This window comes from Equus caballus, chromosome 10 (genome assembly GCF_041296265.1).
Source record: "Equus caballus isolate H_3958 breed thoroughbred chromosome 10, TB-T2T, whole genome shotgun sequence".
Lineage (NCBI taxonomy): Eukaryota > Metazoa > Chordata > Mammalia > Perissodactyla > Equidae > Equus > Equus caballus.
The window spans coordinates 67,190,816-67,207,182 of NC_091693.1; the positions used below are offsets into that span (position 1 = coordinate 67,190,816).

At 36.3% G+C, this 16,367-nt stretch overlaps 1 protein-coding gene across 3 annotated transcripts in view; it reads left to right on the top strand.

The window, feature by feature from the left end:
• CDC40 (cell division cycle 40) overlaps positions 1 to 16,367 on the top strand; it is a 48,423-nt gene that overhangs the window by 4,083 nt on the left and 27,973 nt on the right. For all 3 annotated transcript variants that reach the window (XM_070223639.1, XM_070223638.1, XM_001916126.6), the window contains exons 3-4: positions 8,753 to 8,839; positions 15,979 to 16,108. In XM_070223639.1, the coding sequence (XP_070079740.1) occupies positions 8,753 to 8,839; positions 15,979 to 16,108 (217 nt within the window). The remainder of the gene's footprint in view (positions 1 to 8,752; positions 8,840 to 15,978; positions 16,109 to 16,367) is intronic.

Genomic DNA, 16,367 nt, shown 5'->3' on the forward strand with positions numbered 1-16,367 from the left:
ATGACTAATTGTATTGTGACTAATAGCAAGCATTTTGGCAGAGAATAAACTTATGCAATGTTTTTAATCCATTTCCCTGAACACTAATGAGACCAAGCATCTTTTCATATATGTTATCGGTGATTTGAATTTCTTTTTTCTTATTGAAGCAACTAATGGGTTGTCTTCTTCCTTTTGATTTGTAGGAGATCTTTGTATTACTGGCTACCATCCTTTGTCAGTTATGTGTATTACAAATATCTTTTCCAGTTTGTGGCTTGTCTTTTCACTCTCTTCACTGTCTTGATAAACAGAAGTGGTTTATTTAGTGTAGTCTTATCAAATTATTCTTTTATGGATTGTGGTTCCTGTCTCTTGTTTGAAAAATCCTTCCTTATCCCAAAGTCTTAAAAATACTCTCCCATTTTATCTTTTGAAAGCACCATGTCTTTACTTTTTTTGGGGGGGGGGGCACTTGAGCTAACATCTGTTGCCAATCGTTTTTTCTTTTTTTCCTTCTTCTTCTCCCCAATCCCCCCAGTACGTAGTTGTATATTCTAGTTGTAGGTCCTTCTGGTTCTATGTGGGACGCTGCCTCAGCATGGCTTGATAAGTGGTGCTAGGTCTGTGCCCAGGATCCAAAACGGTGAAACCCCAGGCCACCATAGCAGAGCGTGTGAACTTAACCACCCTGGCTTGGCCACAGGGCCAGCCCCTGACCATGTGTTTGTTTTTTACATTTAAGTCATAAATCCACAGGGAATTAATTTTTGTATATGAGGTGACCATTTTTAATAATTGTGGCTCACTCTTTGGTAGGGCTCTCTGCCTGCCCCTCCCCCCTTTTTGTTGTTGTTATTCCAGAATGTCTTTGCTATTCTTGGCCCCTGTAATTCTATATACAGTTTAGAATTGACTCATAAAGTTCTACTAACACCAGGTGGGATTTTGTTTGGAGTTGCATTGAATCATAGATTCAATCGTTTGGAAACATGTTATATCTATTCATTCGTTTAGCTCTTCTTTAGGTTTTTAATTTCTTCCATAGTTTATAATTTTCTCCATCAATATCTTGTACAGTTTTGTTGCAGGTATTTCTAAGTGCATCTTATTTTTATGCTATTATATTAATAAATAGCGTTATTTTTTCCATTTATGTAATTTTCTAACTTATCTTACTCCTTACATGGTCATATCAGCTGCAAATATGACCGTATCTTCTTTCTTTCAACTTTTATTTCTTTTATTTTTTTTTCTTGCTTTGCCATGCTTGCTAAGATCTCCAGAAAGAGCAAAAATAAAAAGATGGAAAAAGGATATATCAGGCAAAAGAAGGTGGCAGCATTGGTTGTATTAAGATCAGTAAAATAGAAAAAGGGTCTCTTCATAATGATACAAGATTCGATTCACAAAGAGGTATTTAAAAATTTTCAATTCATATGCACCTAATAATGTAAGCTCAAAATATTTAAGCAAAAACTGATAGAACTACAAAGAGAAATTAGCAAATCTGTAATCACAGTGGGAGATTTTAATATACCTCTCTTAATAATTGATAGAAGAAACAAGATATATCGGTAACGATACAGAAAATTTAAATAACAAAATTAGCATACTCTATCTAAAGAGTATAAAGAATATAGAACTCAATGCAGAATATTGTTTTCAAGGACTAATAAAACACTCTTTTAAAAAATGACCATATTCTAGGCCAGGGATTGTCAAACTTCAGTACAGGGCCACATAGTAAATATTTGAGACTGTGCTGGCCACATACCGTCTTTGTCACAGTGTCTTTCTGTCTGTCTTTCTTTTTAAACAACCCTTTAAAATGTAAATACCATTCTTAGCTTGGTACAGAAACAGACGTGGGCTAGATTTGGTGCACAAACTATAGTTTGCCATCCTCTGTACTAGGCCATAAAATAAATCTCAGTAAATTTTAAATCATATTATCATATTCACTGACTACAGTGCATCTAAGCTAATCAGTCACAAAAAGATAAGTATAAAATTCCCATATTTGAAAATTATGAAGTTGTGCTTCTCAGTAACCCGTGGGCCAAAGTGAAAAAAAATGATAGAAAATATTTTGAACTGAACAATAAGGAAAATAATATTCATCAGAACTTGTGAGGTGCAGCCATAGCAATACTTTTTAAGTATAGCCTTAAATACATGCAATAGGAAAGAAGAAAGGCAGAAGGTTAGTATACTAGGCATCCATTCTTTTGGATTGATTGTTTTTTTATCATTCCATTCTTTTCCTCTGCTCATTTATAAATGATGCCCTCAGTTTCTGTTAAGTGGTTCCCGCTAGAAATTGAAATGTCTGAATTAATCAATACGTATGCCTCTTAGTGAACAGCGCAAGAACCTTAGAGCACTTCCATTTTATTCACATCTCCCCACCCCTCCTTTAGCTATAGTTGTCCTGTATTTTTTGTATATATTTAAACCTCACAAGATGACGATGACTGATGTGGATTCATGCATCTCATACGCTAGATCGCTTTCTTTTGCTGTAATGCATAGTTGAGAATGTCCCTTAGTAGGGGTTAACTAGTGGCAACTGCTTTCAGTTTTAGTTTGTCTTCAAACTTTTTATTTAACCCTTTCTTGAATATTTTCACTGAGTTTAGTTTGCTTAGCTGAGAGCTATTTTCTCTCAGCGTATTTAAAGTAAAATATTCTACGATCTTCTGATTTTCGGTGTTACTGATAACAAGCCAGCCGTCAGTGTAGCTATTTTTCTTTTGACTGCTTTTAAGACAGTCACCGCCCCCCCCTTTTATTGGGGTATCATTTCATTCTTTATATTCATTATGGAATACACAGGTGTGGATTTCTTTTTATTTGTCCTGCTCAGAATTTGTCAGGTTTCTTTAATTGTGAATTGATTGGTTTGGAGTGTGGATCTTTCGGCATTTCTGGAAAGTTCTCAGTTCTTATCGCTTCACATATTTTAATCCTGTCCTCTCTCCTCTTATTCTAGAACTCCAATTAAACATATTTGTGTTCTTTAATGTATGACAATGGTTGAGTATTTTCTGGTTAAAAATTTATTTTAATGCAACCTTGTCAGATTTTGCACTTTGAAAATCACGTAATGAGCCCAATTGGGTTGCAAGAGTTGCTTATTAATAGACTCTAAAGTTAAAAAAATAAAAGCAGATCTGGCTTTCTCTCATTCCAGTCAGTGACTATGTTACTTTTCCCCAGTGCATTCCCTGCTTTAGCACAGCCAACTTGAGTAGAATAAACATTCTGCCTCTAATTTTAGCATATTTTTAAATTCATTCTTCTTGGGTGATCTTTCTCATACTTGTGAGCTTCAAATGGATCGCCTTTTCCCTCTGCGTTTGTTAAGGGCCAAACTCAAAGGATGTGTTCATATGAATTTCTATTCTTTTGTCTCATCCACCTAGACTCTCATTTTAGGAAGTCTTCATTTCTACTTTCTGGGGGAAAAAAAACTATACCATAAATTGATAAATAGTTTAGAATAATGATTAATATTTATGTTCTGCTTTTATAGTTTACAAAGTGCTTTTACCTCTGTTTTCTTATTTGTACAACAGTAGAAATGTGAAAAGGACTGAAAAGTAAATATTATTTAGTTTTATTCTCAAATTTCTTTGAATCTATAAAAGATAAACTTTTTAAACTTATTTGACCCATAGGATGCTCTTCACTTACTGTACTTTCATTTTTATGGATAATTAAAACTGAATAGAAATCCCTGGTAATTCTGTAATAATTTCAATTGCATGCCTAATTATTATTGAACTCCTTGTGGGTGTTAAAACAAGGTTGAGGTATTGTCTAAGTTTTTCTAATTAAATATAAAATTAATAATCCTTCATTTTCTGAATGTTCTTCAATTTGTTCTAGAATTTTAGCAAGAGCCAGAAACTGGGATCTATCTGTATTTTTTATTAGTTGCCACCATTGCTTATATAAAGAGTAATTCGTTTTAAATTATACTTTGCATTTAAAACTTGGCATCTCATAATGCTCTGTTCAAAATAATTCAAATTTAGAATATTTAAAATACTCTTAATCAGGAGGATCTGGCAAGCCATATTATAAAGTGGTTCTAGCAACTGTATTCTATAAAATCCATTGGGGAGATATGAATGTGGCTAAGCTTCTTGTTATTTTAAGCAGTTTATCACTAGGAGTTGAATATTAAGAGAGAAAAGCATGTAATTTAGTTTTTATGCAATTTAAGCAATTTGTGTGTAACCTTTTAACTTTATGGTACTGGGTTTTGCTTCTGAGCCCTAGGCAAGATAGTATTTCTAATCAATGAAGATTCTAGTGTGCATTCTAGGGTAATATATATGTATCATCTTTTAGGCGGCCCAGCATTTGAACCCCTTTCCTTAAGAGTCCTAATGTGAAGAACATCCCTCCCTGCCCCCACCTGTAGAAGCTGAAAGCCCCGATTTTCATTCTCCCAGCTCCCTGTCAGCTGAGGCTCAGGACTGTCACTTGGGCTCAGCCAGCCAAATGTGCCCACCTAAATCTCATCTAAAGCTGGTCCACAAAGAAGCAAGAAAATATTTTTAAGTGGTGGCGGTGGCCAACAGTGTCTAGTTTCTCGGGCCAGTAGTTTCAACAGCAGCATGCAGTGGCAGCCAGAGAGATTAGTGATGGTGTTCGGAGATGGTGAACTGTTGTCCTCACTGGGCTGGTTCTGTGATATGATTGATTTTGAATTGTAATTCCGTCTGTATACTCACCCTTTATTTCTGCCTGTTTCCGCAAGCTGATTCTCCACCCTTGTCGGCAATGCTAAGAGAAACTCAAAAGGATTCAGCACAATTTAATCAGCCTGGGAGGGTTTTAGTTGGTTGCAACTAAAAATCCTGGCTAACTTTGCTGGCAATTTTTTCATTTGTTGCTAACGGAGTCTCTTTTAATATCCTTCATTATGGTTACTTTAAATTCTTGCCCTTCATATTTATTCTATTAATATTTTGGAGTAAGTGACTTAATCTTGCTAATACCTCACAGAGTTGTTGTAAGGGTAATATGAGATGATATATCTATCCTGGTCTTGGCAACTACTGTTGTTTAATATTTTTGTTCATAGCACTTACGCTTTTCTAGCAAACTACATAATTCACTGTTATATTGGTTATCGTCTGTCTCCCCCACTAGACTGTAAGCTCCAGCAGGGCGGGGAATGTCGTCCATTTCTCTGGGCCTAGAACAGTGCCTGGCACATAGGTAGACCCCCAGTCATTATTTCTGGAATGAATGAATGAAGCTGAAGTTACCATACTTGCTTTATGAAGATGCTTATGCTCCTGACGACACAAAGAAAATAAAAAGATCAACTGTGGCTCTCAACATCTCCCATCTGCTCCAAACATCTATCACCCGTCACCCATCCTCGTCTTTGTCATCTCTGTTTCAGCTCAGAGAGAGCTCTCTTTCTTTCAGAGGCTAATCTTCAACTGTGTCCTGGGTTCTCTCCCCTCCCACCTCTTCTGGGATAACCATACCTTTGATTGCCCCCTCATTCTTTTCATGTGCTTCTCCTTGCTCGCTCCTTTCCTCTAGCTTATGATTGACTAAATCTTTGACTTAGTCTCTTCTTAAGGAAGGAAAAAACAAACTTAATTTTATCCTGAAAATCCTTCAATCTGGCACCCCGTTTCTTCTTCTTTACAGCCAAATGTCTTGAAAGAGTAAAAATTATTACTGTCTTGATTTTCTAAATCCTCAGTTATACCTCTGCCCCTTGCAAGTAGCTTTCCATGCTCCACGCCACAACGGAAATCACTCTGACAAAGGTTCTTTTGTGACGTAATTGCCGAATTCAGTGATCTTTGGTCTGCCTTCATCCTCTTTAGTTGTTCTATGGATTTGACTTTTCTTTCTTCCATTTGATTTAACAAATATTTATTGAACATGCGCTGAATGGCCTGCATTCTACTAGGCAGTAAGGATGTAAAATCTAAGTAAAAGTCGTGTGCAACAAATAGTGTACTATTACAGTTGCCATGAGGAGCTGCGTACAGCATTCCACAGGACTGTGGATGAAAAGCAGTTTTCTTGAAGCAGGAGGAGGGAAGGTATCAGGGAAAATAAGAGGATGATAGATTATCAGATAGTAAAGGGATATGCATGAGGAACAAAGACAGTAACATTGCCAATGGTATGGAAAGCATGAAAGAGCTTCATAGTTTTAAAATCAGCAATTAGTCTAATATGGTAAAAGTGAGAGTACGTTAAACCAGGTAAGGAGGTATTATAATAGACCAGGCAGGATATGATGAAGGCTACAGTAGGACAGTAGTGGCTAGAACGTGAAGGGAAGGTGGGAGTAGGGTTGCTAGAGAACCACTTCAGAGGTGGAGTCAGTAAGGCTCAGTCCTGGATTTGTGCGTGAGTAAGGATGGAGTTATGGGGATGATATCTTCTGTTTGGACATAGCAAAGTGTTTGATGCTGTGGAACCTCCATATAATAAAGTTCCATAGGCAGTTGGATATGAGGATCCAGAGACCAGAAGTGTGGTCGAGGCTGCAGATAAAAATTCGGGGTGGAAATTAAAGTCATGGGAAGGTTAAGGTAAGTTAAAGATATGGAGACTTTTGAAGGAAGTTCAGGGAGTAGTACCTGAAAGACCGTATCTTTGAGAAGTGAAGAACTAAGTTGGCTGCTTTGGTGAACGGTGTTTTAAAGGTGGTAAAATTTCAGAACGATAAGTTTGTGTCTATGGTATTCTTTTTCTTGTCATTTTCAGGTCTTTGGTCATTAGCTGGTCTAACTCTACCAGATTGCCATTTGTCAGTCGCGGTGCTTCTTCAATATCACTGTCAACATCATGATATCCCACCTTTTTTGCAAAATTTGCAATATTACTGTACATTGTCTTTGCTTTATGTTGACAGATATATCCTGCCATCAGCAAGAGGCCAGCAGGATACAGATGGTGATATGTTAGGGATAGTTCTAGGGGTTTAGAACACATTTGTGTATACAAAATCCAGCGTGTATAGCTTGTATTTTAGTAGAGGGAGGTAGATAATAAATATATACATCAGGTGATGATAAATATAATGGAGATAAATAAAGCGAAGTAAGGGGAAAGTAGAAAAACTGAGCAGAGACCTGAAAGAAGAGAGAACAATCATGTGAATATCCAGGGAAAGAACATTCCAAGAAGAGGGAACAGCAAGTCCAGAGACCCTAAGGCAGGATTGTCCTTTGATAAATTCCAGGAATAGCAAATGAGCCAGTGAGGCTGGAGTAAGTGAACACAGGCACAGGGCTAGATGAAGACAGAAGTTGGTGTGGGCAGAGGGCAGAGCACGGAGGTTAAATTCGCAACCAATTAGATCCAACTTCCTCATTTTGTAACAGCAATTTTGTAATTCTAGCTTTACTGAAATATAATTCATAGAGAATAGGAACTTCCTTAAAAATTTCAAAATATAACTTGAATGCCCTAATTAAATTAAAGGTATTTATAGTATGTTTAATATGTTTAATATGTAAATTAAATATGTACAAATAGTGTGTTTTAATATGTAAATACTCGTGCAGGACAATACAGGAAGACAACAGTGCACTGTGAAACGACCCTAGGGAACCATACTTAATTTTTGAGAACAACTGATAATGAGTCTTGTAAGTCTTTGTCTGGCTTTTACTCTGAGTGGGAAGCTACCGGAGGGTTTAGAGCAAAGGAGTAGCATAATCTGACTAATATTTTAAAGAATCACTCTGGCCCCTGTGTGGAGTGAGGCTGTAGGTGGGCAAGGGCAGAAGCAGGGAGACGACTTCGAGGCTATTACAGTAATGCAGGGGCGAGATGGTAAGTTGGACGGCTGTGATAGGAAAAGAGGACTGGGGGAGTGGTTGAAGTCTGGATGTGTGTAGAAGGTAGAGGATTTGCTGATGGATTGGATATATAATGTGAAGAGAAGAGGAGTCAAGGATAACTCCGGCAGTATATTCACCTGAGCAAATATAAGGATGGAGTTGCAATTAACTTAGATAGAGAAGGCTGGAAAAGTCATTGGGGAAGGGAGAGCAGAAGTTCCCATTTGGATATAGGGAGTTTGAGATGTCTGTTAGGCACCCTGGGAGAAAAGATGTTGAATTGGAGCTTAGATATGTAAGTCTCCAGGGTTCGGGGGACAGGGTCAGGCTCGAGGTACCAATTTGGGAATTGTTCTATTTGTAAGTGATAGAGTTACACAGGAGATAGACTGCCAGTAATTCTGTAGTGGAGAAGAGATTTTTATGTTCCTTAAACTGGGGATGAATTTAGGAAGGTGGAAACGTTGACGTAGATTGTAAGTCTGTGGGTTTAGAGGGTTCGGGCCCTACTGCTTCCTTTTGTTTCCTCCACAGTCCCTAACCGAGTGCCCCCTGGTACATATCTAAGGAGGTTTGCTGAATAACGAAGGAGCGCTTCTCCTGAATTTGGAAGCAGAAGATCAGGTCGTTTGAGTTACTAAGAAAGAAGAGTTGGATTCTCTTAATTTAAGGCTTTGAGTAGTGTTAACTTAGACATTTTTAATTTGTTCAAATGGGATAAAGTCAGTGTTTTGAAAGGAAAAATTTTTGTTATGCATTCTAACTTCTGTAACCACATACATTACTTTTATTGGTCTTTGATTATTAGAACTATTAATCACATGGCCCTAGTGTGATAATGATTAAATTGGTATTAAAATGGCTAGCTTAATGTAGTTTCTAAAGTAGCTATTCGTCAGATCTTTAACATTCAGCTGGTTTTCTTTTAGGAAGACTTGGAGACTGGAGTTCACCTTGACCCTGCTGTTAAAGAGGTTCAGTATAATCCTACCTATGAGACCATGTTTGCTCCTGAGGTAAGAAAGGACACTATATTTAAGATTCTGCCTTTTGCTAAAGTATTTAAATTATGCCTAAGTAGATAAACAATTGGTGAATTTTTCAAAGTTTTCTCACAAAAGTATACTATTTAAACTTTTAGAAAATATATCTTGTTGTATGTCAATTATATCTCAATTTGAAAAAAGAAAATATATTCTTTTAGCCTACAAAAGTTTAAATAGTATGGTCTTACGGCAGTACTTTTAAAAATCCACCAGCGGGCCAGCCCAGTGGTGTAGTGGTTAAGCAGAGTGGTTAACACTCTGCTTTGGCAGCACAGGGTTTGGAGGTTTGGATCCAGGGCACGGACCAGGCACCACTCATCAAGCCACGCTGTGGTAGCATCCCACATACAAAATACAGGAAGATTGGCACAGATGTTAGCTCAGGACCAGTCTTCCTCACACACACACACACACACACACGCGCACACAAATCCGCTAGCTGTGTATCTGCATCCACACAACTATCTGATAGTATAGAACTATGTCTTTTGAAAAGGGAAATCTTAAAATATCTGATTCTTAGATGTGAACCTAATTAACATCTTCCTCTCAGTGTTGATAAAGGAATATTACAAATTAACCATAAGGGGGAAAAAATATTTGGTTTATTAGCATCGTCAGTGCAGAGTATATTATGAAATGTCTAGTTACAAATGCTGCAATGCTAAACACTAAATGAGGTCCCATACTCACATGGTCAGTGCTTGGAAGTAGTTGCAGTGTTCATCGCCTGCTCTGAGTAAGACATCTTATGATGATAAATGGCAGTGGAAGCATTAAAAAGATAAGGAAGGAAAAGAAAACATCAGAAACAGTGAAAATTGTCCATTTAGCAAAGTCTTTATAGAAAAAATGAAATTTATAAATATTTTGCCCTTATAAAAGGAAAAGAATGCTTGATTGCCAAAATAGAGATGCTAGAAAATGGTCATTGTAAGAAAGAATAATAAGGCTTCAGTAGGAGGATCCTTAAGAGCACTAAAAGATGGAGGTGAGGAGCCGTATTTTACTGCATCTTGGTGGAAAAGAAATACTTTTTAATATTTTTCATTGTTTAGCATATAGTCATTGGGTTTTTTTTGGTGTATCAGAACCATAAAACTATTTCATGTAATTTTCATGCTTAGGTTTCCGTAGTCACTTAAAATATGGCAATTGAAATGTGTAGCACAGGCGGTGTGTGCTAGTGTTAGACAGGGCTCTGGCTGTTCTCTGGGTAACAGTAAGCAAGGATCTCATTCTCATGCTCTGAGACTGTGACACATTTTTAATTTTATTCCATTATCTCTTAAATCCTTCTATCCTGTCAAACTATAAGCCATCTTTTATCCCTTGGCACTATTTTAGCCAACACATTGGAGAGAGATGGTATGTTATATATATGCCTCATGATTTTTTTTTTAATGAAGAGTACTTCAATTAAATAGAGCCACTGAATCCAGAAAATAATAAAATTTGAAGTAAGAAATTTTGGAAGTGTGTGTGGCATTCCTGTGTCAGTGTATTTTCTATGAAGTCTATTTTTCTTAAATTTTTAGATCCTATGCGTAATTAATATATTGCTGTGTAACTGGATTTCAAAACTTTCAAGAAAAGTTCAAAATGTCAAAAATTTTTGTGGTGCTATTGACAAGGCAGTAGGCCTGTCATCCTCTTTGTGGGGTTAGCAATCCTTTAATGTTCTGTTCTTCTTTTCCCCATGTTAGGGAGCCTTACATTAAATACGTAAACTAGTTTATGTTAGGAACACTTCTATGCTTGTTGTCAACAATTTTAGAAGAAAATGATGACACTAAAAAGTGAAGAAAAATTATAATTTTTCCTGATTGCCAAATGAATCGTCTGTGACATAACAAGTTATTAACTTTGAATTTTATGACTAGGATCTGTCTAAGTTGGAAAAGTCTAGAAAGGTGTTGTCAGGAACTTTGCTAGATGAAATTCAAGTTCCCATAGTTTGAGAATCCACTGTTAGAAACAAGATATAATCCCTCTCCTCAAACTAGATATATATCCCTCTCTTTACCAGAGAGGCCGCACTGAATTTATTTTTTAAAAAGATAGAGATAATGCCTCTAAAGTACTATTCAAGTCTAAGGAGAGATTGCATCTGGTTGTAAAGATGAGAAAAAGCTCTGTGAAAATAGTAGTATTTGAAATGAGCAATACAGTCCAGTTTAAGAACGTGAGATTTGAGGTTAAACATACCGCTTATTAGCTCCTGTGTAACCTTGCATTATTTTAGTTTTCTCATAGGAGACATGAAGGTAATTTCTACTTTACCAAGTTACGAGGATAAATGAGATAATGTGCTTAGGAAACTCCCTGGCACAGAGTAAGCGTTTAGTAAATGGTGGCCCTTATTTATATTTATATTAATATTGGCATTGATGGCTAAGTAGGCTTTTATGAGGAAAAATTCCGGGCAGAAGGGAACAGCATGAGCCGAATCATAAAAGGTCTAAAGAACAGGAATGTTTTAGTCATTATCAGTAGGGAGAAGAGGGTGAGACTAGAATGGTGCTTGTATAATATTGCACAGGGCTCTGGGGGCCACGGTGAAGAGTCTGGTCTTGATTTGATAGACAGATTTCTGAGGTTCTTTAGAAACCTAGACTCTCTCAATTCTGTGGGGGATTAGCATAGTCAAAGCTGAATTTTTAGGAAGGGTAATCTGGTAAGGGTTTGCATGTTGGAAAAGAACGGGGAGAGAGACTAATGAAGTAAAAATACCACTTATTACTGTATGCCAGGTCCCACACTGAGGGATTTACATATTTGTGTACCTTGTTTCCTTGAGTCTTCACTACAGCCCTATGAAGTAAGTACTCTTAGCCCTATTTTGTAGCAAGGAAACCAAGTCTCAGATTAAACAGCCAGCAAGTGGTGTATTTGGGGATTTGAGTCCAGATCGCTCTTAACAATCGCTGCAACTGGAAGACCAGTTTGGAGGCCATTGTGGAGTATGCAGGGCACACCCCTATCTATGCCTTTGACTTCGCTACTTCAGTAAATTAACTGAATTGGCTATTTTATTTTATAAAAGATTGTTTCTCCCTCCTAACCAAGGACTTTTCCTAAATGGTCTACCCAGCAAGAGATACCCAGATAAGCTTTCTGAAATTACAGATGGAACTTGAAGATGTAATAACCGTTGTTTTAGTCTAGCGATTTTCTTCATTTCACTCAATCCTTTTCAGATCTGCTTAAAGAAAAGTGTATTTGTTAGCTGCTCTAGACTCATATAAAACCCATAAGCCTCAGGGAGAATTTCAGACTCTTAAAATAGTAGTACTTTTAGAAATAAAAAAAATACAAAAGTTGAGGGGAAAAAAATGCTAGTTACTGTTAAAAAATCTGGCTGTATGGACTGCTATAAATATAAATGTAAGAATGAACTGTAGAAATCATATAGCTCAGCTCTTTTTGTGTTATAGATGAGGAAACTGAGGCCCAAGGTCATAGAACCAACACTAATAAAATATTCTTATAATAGTAATATTTAAACTGTGCTCATATCTTACAAATTTGAGGTATTCCACCAATAAAATTGAATTCTGGTGATCTTTTCCAAATTTGTAGGAAATAATTAAGTTAATCAATAGACTCTTCTCACTTTAAAATTTGTTGATAAATGTTTTAAACATTGATGACTGCAGTAAATATTAATGAAAAACTTACCAGCAATCTTAGTATAATATGATTATTAGTTCAGTAATGGGTTTTTTTTTTTCCTGTATGTGAACTTATGGTTATGATTCCATATAGTCAGTTTTTACTAGTATAAATTTTCTTAATTCCTGTGATGTTATGACATACTGCTAAGACATTGATCCTCAAGTACTCTACCTATTGAAGGCTTTTGAAAACCACAGCCACAGATCTCTTAGATTTATCAGCCAACGTCTTAAATTGAAAATGCTTTCTCCCAACTCTATAAATAAATGACTCCTCGCTCAGATTAAAGATGTCAGGATCCTTACCTCTCAGGAGCAGCGTACATTCTTCTGGGTGCAGTGATCTGAATTAACACAGAAGTGTGTGTGCCTTATATGGGGAGATTACAATTGTAATTGACTGTGGTGTCCTTCAGTCTTCCCTTAGCCAGAAACTGTTAAGTACTCATGCCTAATTCACTCAAATATGTATTTTTTAAAATCACTTGAATACAAATTTACTCTTAAACTTATAACCAAAAGTTTAAAAGTATTTGGAAATCAGTTTGTGTGTTTTCTATATGCATTGTTTGGGGAGGTTTTTTTTAGTGGTTAACCTAGAATTAAAAGAGGTGCATATTCAGGGAGAGCAGAAACGTCAGAGAAATGTGTTTTGAGTATTGGGAAGAGCTGAGTTCTGCTGAATACCATTCTCTGCCTTTCTTTGTTGGCATTTAATGTCTTTGAGGTCAGCTCCAACCGCTGCCGGCAACCAGGCAGTTAAATTGAGCCAAAAGTAGATGAATCCTCTCCCCGTGCAGCTTCCTGTATCATTAGAAGATTTTTTGTTGTCTCAGCTTAAATATCTGTAAAGCATAAACACACTTAAATTTTTAGACTGCTTTAGGAACAGCACCATATATAAAATATACTTAGCTGTAATTTATACATCTGTATTCTTATAGACATCAAAGTTCTTTAACAATGAGAATTTTTCTGTAAAAGATGGAGCTGGTTTAGGGGCCGGCCTGGTGGCGTGGTGGTTGGGTTCGACCACTACGCTTCAGTGGCCCAGGGTTCACAGGTTCAGATCCCAGGTGTGAACCTACACACTTCTCATCAAGCCATACTGTGGCGGCATCCCATATACAAAAAGTGGAGGAAGATTGGCACAGCTGTTAGCTCAAGAACAATCTTCCTCAAGCAAAAAGAAGAAGATTGGCAACAGATGTTAGCTTAGGGCCAATCTTCCACACCAAAATAATAAAAAAAACAAGATGAAGCTGGTTTGATATGTATGGCCTGTAGAAGAATTGTTCTTTTTGTAAAATCTTCATAAAATAAGAGTATGGAAATTGTATTTTTCTTTTTTAACTTGGAAGGTATAAGCATTACAATGGTTAATTTATTATATGTGATAGGAGTGACAAGAAGGGCAATAGAGATTTTTATCATTTTTAGATTTCTCCCCCCTGGAAATATCAGATGCTGTTTTGTGGATAGTTGTTGACTATAGCAAGTAGAGCATCTAGGAAACTTTTAAATCATTGTGTTATCTTTAACTTTATGAGTGTTCCTTGTTTCTATAATAAATTTTGTGTTCATTATATTATATTTTGTGAATGAAGTTAACTACAACTTCCGGCGTTCAGTAATCTAGACTTTTTTCCTACGTTTGCAGCCATCAGCACAGGAAGAACTAGTATGGGCTGCAATGGACAGTATGTACTGTCCTTTATTATAACTTAGAATAAATAGTTGTAAGAGCTTTACATATAAATCAGATATTTTAAGACTGAATCACTTTAATCATAGAAATGGAAACTGTCAGTAGAAAGGAACATTGTAGTAATTTATTCTGAAGCCAAAAAAAAAAAAGTAAGGCAAATCTAACATTTGAATTCAGATTTTCATGCATAATATAACGTTGATATCTAGAGAAGGCAACATTCTGGTTAAGAGATGAATAATTTATGTTTCTGGCTCTGGAAAGGTATCATAGAAAAGAGGGTTTCTAATGGTAGTGACCTAGGATGTTCTAATGTCAAAATATTTCATCATGACCGTAGACCTTCCAGAGTTCAAATAAAAATGTTCTAATTCTACTATTTCCAAAGTTCATTTTATTCTTTATTTTAAAACAAAAAAGAAAAGAGTTAGATTTTCTCAATACCTTTTATAATAGCATTAAACTAATAGCACTTGACACAATATATTCTAGTACTTTTTTTACCCAATTTTTTTATAATTTAGAGGCTATAATTGTGCATTTAAGGAATATTATGATGCAATAGAACATTAGATTAGGATTTGTTCTAGTCTTGTTTCTACTAATTAAAAAATCTTGGGGCTGGCTCTGTGGCGTAGTGGTTAAATTCAGCGTGCTCCACTTCAGGGCCTGGGTTGGGTTGCCAGGTGTGGACCTACACCACTCCACGGCAGCTGTGCTGTAGCAGCAAGCCACATACAAAATAGAGGAAGATTGGCACAGGTGTTAGCTCAGGGAAAATCTTCCTCAGCAAAAAAAAAAAAAAAAAAATCTATTGACTCTAAGGTAGGTAAAATACATCATCTGTGGCTTTTCCTTCATTTCTTACGTGAGAGGGAAAATACCTCTTTAACTTTCCAGAGTTTTTGTGCAGATAAAATTAAATAACGTTTGAAAAGCCATTCTGGAAACTCAAAGCATTATATACAAGTAGGTGATAATGGTACTATTTTGTGTAAGACTTTCATAGTGTGACTTTTCAGAGTGGAGAAATTTTATTTACATTTGTAATGTCTTTTCCTAGGGAGTTTTTCAAGCACTTGACTTTTATTGTCTGTTTTCCTGTCTTCTGCCCCCATGGGATTCTGACTAATCTTTCCCTCATTAGTGTTTTCTGTATGCCCATCACTATGGTTGGTGTGGAGGATTCTAAGTCTCCACCTTTAAGGAACTCATAGTCTAGTAGAGGAGAAACACATTTTTTTTAAATTACATCTCAGTGCCATTATTCGTATAAAAGTCAACCCAAATCCCCCAAATCATGGTTTAGACAAAGTTATAGAAAGTCTGAATTATCTAGAGCAACACTGTCAAATAGAACTTCCTGATATGAGGGAAATGTAGCTGCTGGTAACCATACGTGGCTGTTGAGCTCTTGAAATGTGGGTGGTGTGACCAAGTAACTGAATATTTTATTTTAATTAACTTAAATTTAAATAGATACATGTAGACTTGGATGAACTAGGTAGGTTCCTCTCCTTCTGTCCTGGGGGCTGACAGCCAGTCCTAATCAGCCGTTGCCCAATTCTTCTGAACTATGTGAGTGAGCATGTTCCCAAATAGGGTAGTCAGCCCCTGACGAGTTAGAGTTGAAAATATATTGTATGTTGTACATTATTCTGGTACTTCTAGCTTTATAGACTCAGAATTTAAGTTTGTTTGTTTGTTTTCTTATAACATTACAGTTTGGACCAGAAAATCCCTTTAGGACACAGCAAATGGCTGCCCCTAGAAATATGCTTTCTGGGTATGCTGAACCAGCTCATATCAATGATTTTATGTTTGAACAGCAAAGAAGAACTTTTGCCACATATGGTAAGGTGATAAGACTTATAGTTTTAACTTTGACTTCATTAGGAGTTATGTGTGTATGTATGTGTGTGATAATCACCTTTATCTTCTGGCTTTTTAAATTTATTAATCTGAATTCCTTCAAAAAAGGTAGTATTTTCTTATGTACATCTATAAATATTTATACAAATGGAAAGGTGAACTACTATTTTTGGCTGTCATTCTAAATCCACTATGATTTCTGAATACTAGAAATATTCTGTGGTCTTAAGATCTACTTGAT